The 8,663-nt window shown below is 44.3% G+C and overlaps 1 protein-coding gene across 8 annotated transcripts; it reads left to right on the forward strand.

The window, feature by feature from the left end:
* The first annotated feature begins 2,291 nt into the window (after window positions 1-2,291).
* Window positions 2,292-8,049, forward strand: LOC103631694 (alkane hydroxylase MAH1). Of its 8 annotated transcripts, none has more exons than XR_002265448.3 (3): window positions 2,292-4,126; window positions 4,218-4,278; window positions 7,649-8,049. XR_002265448.3 is itself a non-coding variant. In XM_008652642.4 (2 exons), exon 1 carries the CDS (start codon window positions 2,563-2,565, stop codon window positions 4,117-4,119), a length of 1,557 nt encoding a protein of 518 aa, XP_008650864.1. In that variant the 5' UTR covers window positions 2,292-2,562; the 3' UTR covers window positions 4,120-4,126; window positions 4,218-4,482. The 8 variants fall into 8 exon arrangements, 1 of the variants encoding a protein (XP_008650864.1); XR_555327.4 differs by having other exon boundaries at window positions 7,682-8,049; XR_555329.4 differs by having other exon boundaries at window positions 7,770-8,049.
* Window positions 8,050-8,663: the final 614 nt, after the last annotated feature.

The following is an 8,663-nucleotide window of genomic DNA, read 5'->3' on the forward strand; positions in this document are numbered from 1 at the left end:
TGTGAGATATTGAGGTTGATGATAAGTGTTGTTCGTTTTGATGTAATAATTTTGCATTAATATTATATTGAATAAAATTTGTGTGCGGGTACTCTGAATTCATTGTGTTTGGGCTTTCTTTTAGATATTTTATTTATTGCATTTCTGGAACTAAATTGTGTACGACAAACTATATATATTAATAAAAGGACAAAAATGTAAAACTATAGGAATAATCATCATTTTAACTGCTTCTCTTATTCCATTTAAGCATTTAAGCATTGTCCTTACCCGGTACCACACATGAAACTGAACGTAGGACGGTAGGAGTATATTTCCTATGTAGACCAAATGGCTAAAACCATCCAATATTTTTATAAACTGAAAATGCAGAGAAAGCAACAAAGTTGTATTAATACAGTCATACATGCTTAGTATTAGATGGTTTTTAATTTGAATAGCAAAGCATGAGCACATACCTATATATCTTTTAATGTATGTAAATCTTCTTAACCTTTAAAAGATACTAACAAAAATGTATAACGATAATTAATGTTTCTGCATCTCAATATATTTTATCATTATATGTTGACTCCGTAGCAACGCACGAGCATACACCTAGTGTATATATATATATATATATATATATATATATATATATATATATATATATATATATATATATATATATATATAATCCATGTTACAAGCTTGCATGCTCTTATAAAATATATAGTTGAGAGTTGTTTCAACCAAACTAATTTCAGTATTTCATAACGGTCAGCTCATAACTCACAACTAAAATCAGATTTTCAGAAATCTACTGCTGAACAAGCATACCCTTATTCCCTTGAATGAGCCAAATAAAATCAACCTAACATTCAGAACCTATAATAAACTGCATGTACTAGAAGGCTCCTTTTTGTTGCACTAAAAATATCGAATAAATACTTTGAAACAGTTTAAATCAAATTAATACATGCATTAAAAACAATATAGGAGAAGGATACCGGGAAAAAACATTGTAAATGTACATATGTTTGAAAAAGCTGGAGAAAAAAAAGAAAGAAGAAACAGTAGCAGTTAACAACAATAGAAAGAAGAGGAAAAACGAAATTGAAAATGAGAATATAATACGAAAAGGTATGAAAAAAATATAATGCGGTAGCAAACCAAACCTTACGGATCAGAAAATAGAAATTAGGAAAAAAAGAACTGATAGAAAAACAGAAGAAACTAATATTATATCTGTTTAAGGCTATGGCTGGCAAATTGTGTATAAGGACATGCAAAATATTATTTTATATTATAGAATTTACTGTTTATAAAATAAAGTTAGGAATAAATGGTACGCACGAGTAATACTAAACAGTGAGATGCTGCGAGAGGAAGTGAAAACCAAAAGGAAAAACAAGAGGACAAACTACAGCTATGCACACGTGATGGTGCCATGGCCCTTTTGCCGGGAGATTGATGTCGAAATATGTATGTGGGGTGCCGCCGTGCCGCTGCTCGGTGGTCTGCAACTGTTTGCTCCTTCGGACGTCTTCACGTGGCTGAGCAGAAAGCTTGCGGGACGCAACGGCACAGCGAAGCAGCAGGACATAATGTAGAGGGAGAAATGTTTACACATACTATAATTTTTATATTCAACGGCTTTAATTGTAAAAAAAACTATTTAACGGTAGAAATGCATTGGATCATATAGTGCTAGCCCTCCACCCACCCAAAAAACATGTCATGCCCATGTCAGCCATATGGTACAAGGTTTTGGTAGGGTAACAATGATCTCTAAATTTTACACTATAAAATTAAAAAATCAGATTAGATTATGATCGTGCTCTATTTATATTTATTTTCAAATTAATATTTATTTAGGTCTCTAAAAAATTATAAAAAATATTTAGATCACAATCTATTTCCTAGCCTAATGAGCTCCCGAACCATACCCCACACCCGTGTGCTGACCACCCATGAGATCTTATAACCTTACACACACTTGGTAGGCGACGAAGGCTCCATTGACCTCGCCCAGCGACTCCAGTCCACTAATAAAGAATGTTCACCCGATTTGAATTGGATGATCACACACCTCGCAACCTTTTTATTTTTAGCGAAAATAATATTTCCCAACTTTCACTTTTTTTTTAAAAAAAAGTCAGAGTTATATACATAACTTTAACATGATAGAGTTATGCACATGACTTATACATATATGATAAATTTATATGCATAAATTTTAGAAATAATATTTTTCGGAACAAACTTATCGACATAATTTCTTCCACATAATTTTATGTATAACATTTTACAGAACAAATATATTATTGTAACTTTTTAATACATTTTTATACACCTTTTATGTAATCTTATAGACAGCTTAATCATGGTAACTTTTACATAAAGCAGTGCAGACTGGCCTGCCCTGGTGCAATCAGAATATCCAATTCCAGTCTTCACTCGTATTAAAGCCTTAGCCTTTAGCATACGTCCTAATGATCGATCCGATCCACATAGCCATTGGCAGTTCAGTTCTCCGATCCTCTACCGCAGCAGCGTAGGCAAAGTAGGAGGCAAGGATCAATGGCGCCGCCGCGGATCTCCTTCCTGGAGCTCTGCCTCTCCTTCCTCTGCTTCGTGGTCTTCTACTACTTCCACATGAGATCCAAGCGGAAGAACCCTTTCGTGCCGCTGGACTGGCCGCTGGTGGGCATGCTCCCGGCCCTCCTCGGCAACCTCCACCACCTCCACGACTGGATCACCTCCCTCCTGGTCGCCAGCCAGCTCAGCTTCCTCTTCACAGGCCCGCCGCGCTCCGGCATGCAGTTCTTCGTCACCGCCGACCCCGCCAACGTCCGCCACGTCTTCACCTCCAACTTCGCCAACTACCCCAAGGGCCCCGAGTTCGAGGAGATCTTCGACGTCCTCGGCGGCGGCATCTTCAACGCCGACGGCGAGTCGTGGCGCCGGCAGCGCGCCAAGGCGCAGCTGCTCATGTCCAGCGCCCCGTTCCGGGCCCTGGTGTCGCGGTACAGCCGCGCCAAGGTGGACACCGCCCTGCTCCCGCTGCTCTCGCACATGGCCGCCACCGGGGAGGCGTTCGACCTCCAGGACGTGTTCCTCCGGCTGACGTTCGACACCACGACGACGCTGGTGTTCGGCGTCGACCCCGGGTGCCTGTCCGTCGGCCTCCCCGAGGTGCCGTTCGCGCGCGCCATGGACGACGCCATGGGCGTGCTCCTCCTCCGCCACGTCGTCCCGATGACGTGGTGGAAGCTGGCGCGGAGGCTCCGGATCGGGCACGAGCGCAAGATGGCGGAGGCGTGGCGCACCATCGACCAGTTCGTCGCCGACACGATCGCCAAGCGGCGGGCCGAGAAGGCGAGGCACGGCAACGGGCAGGTCTCGGCGGACCTGCTCTCGTCCTACATCAACGACGACGAGGACGAGGAAGGCGGCGTGGACGCGTTCCTGCGCGACACGACCATCAACCTCATGCTGGCCGGCCGCGACACGACGGGCTCGGCGCTGTCCTGGTTCTTCTACCTCCTGACGCGGAACCCGCGCGTGGTGGGCAAGATACGGCAGGAGCTGGAGTGCGTCAAGAGCAAGAGCAGCGGCAGCGGCGGCGGCATGGCGAGCTTCGACCCGGACGAGCTGAGCCGGCTGACGTACCTGCACGCGGCGCTGTGCGAGTCGCTGAGGCTGTACCCGCCCGTGCCGCAGGAGCTCAAGGAGGCGGCGGCGGCGGACGTGCTGCCGTGCGGGCACGAGGTGCGGGCCGGGGACAAGATCCTGGTGTCTCTGTACGCGATGGGAAGGATGGAGGAGGTGTGGGGCAGCGACTGCCGGGAGTTCAGGCCGGAGCGGTGGATCCCGGAGTTGGAGGACGGGCGCAGGGTGGTGCAGGTGCGGTACGTGCCGTCGTACAAGTTCATGTCGTTCAACTCGGGGCCCCGGACCTGCCTCGGCAAGGACATGGCGTTCGTGCAGCTGAAGGCGGCGGCGGCCGCCGTGGTCAGCAACTTCGACGTGGAGGCGGTGCCGGGGCACGTCGTGGAGCCCAAGCTGTCCATCATACTTCACATGAAGAATGGCTTTATGGCCACGGTCAAGAGGAGGCGCCAGACGTTTGCTTAGCTTCGACGTACGTACGTACGGTCCATTATTATCTGTGGTAAACATGAGATCACACAGTCGGTACGTACGTTAGCTCGCTCACATGTATGTACCAGCAGGTGCAAGTACACGTGGTCGTCGTGGCATGTACGTGTACGACACTCCGTCCGCCGTTGAAAGGTACGTAGTGTTATTACGTGTACTTGTACGTGTGTGCTGTGCGATGTCGATCAGTGCATATAGCATATGGGTGTTTTCTGTGGTGTGGTGGGGCGAAATGAGAGTATGAGACCAAACCTCCTAGCAAATTTATACTCTCTTCGATCCTTTTTTATTTGTCATGGTTTAATTCAAAACTAAACTATCGAGAAGATTTGGACTCTCGAACCACCTTTTCCATGCCGGTGACGAGAACTGAGGACGCTGGCGCAACTTGTGAGTGGTAACAAACTACACTATAGGGCGTCATGCATGGGTCCGTCAGTTCGGTGGAAGGACCGGCACGTTGTACCTCGATCGGTCCGCGCCGCGAGAGCAACACGTACGGGAATTACCAGGAGCGGTTGGGGCGCATGACGTATCGATATGATCCCAGTGACTTCCACCGCTCGATCGGGCAGCCGGCCGGCCGGGTCGCGTGTTCTGCTCCGCACACGGACCGGACGGCGGTCCACCGACGACGCGCGGACCACGCACGGCTCCGCACGCGGGCCGAGCCAAGCAAGATTTCCTTGTTTGCTAGCGGGTGACCCATGACGGGTTAGGCGGCGCGGGGCTTTCGGCCAGGACACCATGTTTGCTATTTTTATTTTTTATTCTTTATAGATTAGGGTAACAAACGAAATCTATACTTCTATATTAAGGATATAAGGGGTAGCCTACCATCTCTAGTTCTGCCTCACGTAAATCTCGACCGTCCATTCATACCGATCAAATCAGCACTGTGCGTCCGTACGCCCCGTGCCTCCCACTGTCTGATCCACCAAGAACCACCGCTCCCCCCACACGCGCGCCGCCAGCCCCGCTTCCAACCCCTGTCCCCCGTTCTCCACCACTACGCGGTGCTGGATCTCAGCCTCCCACACTGGCGTGCCTTTGTAGCCCCGGAGCCGGTGCCTCGAGGCCCATGCGCTGTGACATGAAGGCACGCAAGAGATACAAGAGCGCGGCGGCCTTGGCGGCGAAGCCTGTAGGCGCCCAGTCGATCTGCTCCACCACCTCGGCGTCCATCGCTTGTTCAGGGTCGATCTGCTCCACAACCTTGTACTTCTCTGGCGGCGACGGCCCCATCTAGGAGGTGAGGAAAGAGGGGTGGGAGACGACAATGTCGGTGGCGGCGTCGAAGAAGGCGGGGCGGTTCGGGAGCAGAGTGAGCTGGCGGCAGCGCTCTGCTTGGGGGGAGGGGGAGCGCCTGCCTATCTAGGGTTTCGAGAGCCCGTGCTGTGGAGAAGCAGGCAGGCACACGGGCCGTCGCGGTCTCCTCAGCCGTGCGAGGCGACGAACCTCCTCCCTCCGCGGTGCACCAATAGAGGTAGTGTTGTTGTGGGACTCTTTTCACTACCGGAATCGCGTTCTTTGCCGAGTGTCTAACACACTCGGCAAAGACTATTTTACACTCGGCAAAGGCTTTGCCGAGTGTAACACTCGGCAAAGAACACTCGGCAAAGATTTCATCGGCAAAGGGTTCTTTGCCGAGTGCTTTTTTTCGGACAATCGGTAAAGACTTTGCCGAGTGTCAAAAAGCACTCGGCAAAGAAAAACACTCGGCAAATTAAGAATCGAAATTTTTTAAAAAAACAGCAAAACATTTTTTAAATTCTAGGAACAACTCTCCAACCCTACCCTATTACCTTACCCATTGCCCTATCATTTTTCACTATTATTTTGAATCAAACTTATATGTTTTGTAAATGGTGAGATTCGAACTCGCAACCTCTCTCTCGCGCATACCCTCCTATACCACTACACTACTACACCAATTATGTTTATATTACGTTTCCATTCCCCATGTACTATAACAAATCGAGAGTAATTTGATTATTTAAGGCACTAAATGAGTTCATTTGAAAATGTGACCAACTATAAAGTTGCATAACTTTTTGAGATCTAAAAGTTTTATTTTAATAGTTTCTACATTCGAGACCGTTTATAAAATTTGAATTTTAAATTTAAAAACTTCACACGAAATTTTCAATGATAAGATGATTTCAAATCAAAAAATTGTCAACTACAAAGTTTCATTACATTTCAAGACCTACAACTTTTATTTTGGTGGTTTTTCCATCCGAGACAGTTTGAAAAATTCAAATTTCAGAATTTAAACATAGTTTTGCATAACAAGATGATTTCAAACTAAAACATTGTCAACTACAAAGTTTCATAACTCTTCAATACCTACAACTTTCATGTTGGTGGTTTTTCCTTTCGAAGTCGTTTTCAAAATTCAAATTTTAAATTTTTTAAATTCAGATGTAGTTTTCGTTGACAATGACTTCAAATGAAAAAGTTGTCAACTATAAACTTTTATAACTTCTCAAGATCTACAAAGTTTATTTTGGTTGTTTGATAATTTGTTTATCTCAGATGATGGTTCTAACAATATGCACAAATTCTATACGTCTCTCTCGTAGTTTCATAAACTACGAGGGAGATATAGGTTTTATGAACAAATTTATTTTTATTTTGTCATATGAAGAAATGTTCAATATATAAATTGTACATCATGATGAGTTATACAAATTTGTAGTTGAAAATTTTTTCATTTGAATTAATTTACTACTTTAAAATGTGATTTTTAAATTGTCTTTGCCCAGTGTTGGAGAAAAAACACTCGGCAAAGAGCTCTTTGCCGAGTGTTGTATTTATGACACTCGGCAAAGAGCCCTTTGCCGAGTGTCAAAAAAAGACACTCGGCAAAGAAATTCTTTGCAGAGTGTTAAAAATAAAACACTCGGCAAAGAGCTTCTTCGCCGAGTGTTTTCTTTTACCGAGGGTTTTTTGCGTGGCACTCGGCAAAGAGCTCTTTGCCGAGTGCCCGAAATAAAACACTCGGCAAAGAATATGGCACTCGGCAAAGAGCCAAATTCCGGTAGTGTTTGTTGATCACACCCTATGGCCTGCATTTAGCCTAGGAAAACTTCAGGTAGGGAAAATTACTTATTTTAGTTTTCGTTTTGTTTTTCACCATGTCGCTGTGCAACAATTGACGACATGTACAACTCTTGAATTGTTGATGCCTTCTTTGAAATTGACACTTCACATTCTAGTTGGAACACTCTTTCTTTGGTACTCCACTTGTTTTTCAACACTCAGGAGTCATCTCTATTCATTTTAGGTGTTAAGCAAAATGGAAGTGTATCACATTTCTTCCACAAAACATTTAAGGCCTACAACACTGGGACTAGGAAGTGTCGAAGGATAAACACTAATGATGCTGATGTCCATTGGCACAACACAAACAAGACTATTTTCTTCTAAAATATATTAAGAAGATTTGGTGGGCTTGGCTTGATGACATCAATGTTGTTTTTGTGTTTGTACATGATGGCAGCAATGTTTTCCCCCTTATGTTGCTCCTCTTCAGGTCTCTATGGATGACATTGCCCCGATGATAAGATGAGTAACCGCTATGACAACATGGGGTGCACAACATCGAATGATTTTATTTGTAGTTTGCCATGTGTTTTGACAGATTAGTCCATGCGGCGGAGGCTAGACAACATGCACCGGAGGTTGAGGCTGTTGGAGCAACAAATAGAGACGCTGCCGAGGCCCAAATTGGCAAAACCACCGACAATGTGCTGATTTTTATCTATTACTTTTCTTGAAAACATGTATACAAAATGGCCCACCCCTGATTACTGCGCAAACATGTTCAACAGAATGCAACATAATCAATGCTTTTATAATTAAGTTTTTAATCTAATTTTTAAAATATTTTAAGTTTGGTTCTGTATTGATGGTTGGCAAAGAATATATATTGTTCGTTTTTATTTGTGTATCATCGCAACACACATGCATTGTACTATATACATTATATGTTAGTTTTATTACACTTGAGATTTTCGGAAATTATTAGTGATGACAAATCCAATATTGTTGTTCCATGAAATTTGTTGGGAGATGGAAATTATGGTCATCAACAACTCTAGCACACATAGTATGCATTGAACTAAGGATTACTTCCTATATAATGGCACATTGGCACTAACATTGTTATGCATTTTAATGCACCCGTAGCAACGCACGGGCATAGACCTAGTTAAATTTGAAGCATAGAGGAGCTTTGGATCGTGGATCAAGCTGAAGTTTCTAATGGATAAAAGGAGTCAAAGCTCTAACGTCTTCTAAGATGTTGACCAAGGAAGAAAGCCAAAGATTCTAGGGAGAAGAAAAGTAGTACACACCACGCCAAGAACATAAAATGGCGAACGTGTATTTCTGTCGCTGTGTATGACAATTATGTAATAGAGAGAATATAATTGTAATTTCACACGAAGAAGTATAGCAACTTGACCTTAGAAATAGATGAACAATGTTGTTGCTGTCAGGATCAACATTTTGCA

This window comes from Zea mays, chromosome 1 (genome assembly GCF_902167145.1).
Source record: "Zea mays cultivar B73 chromosome 1, Zm-B73-REFERENCE-NAM-5.0, whole genome shotgun sequence".
Taxonomy (NCBI): Eukaryota; Viridiplantae; Streptophyta; class Magnoliopsida; order Poales; family Poaceae; genus Zea; species Zea mays.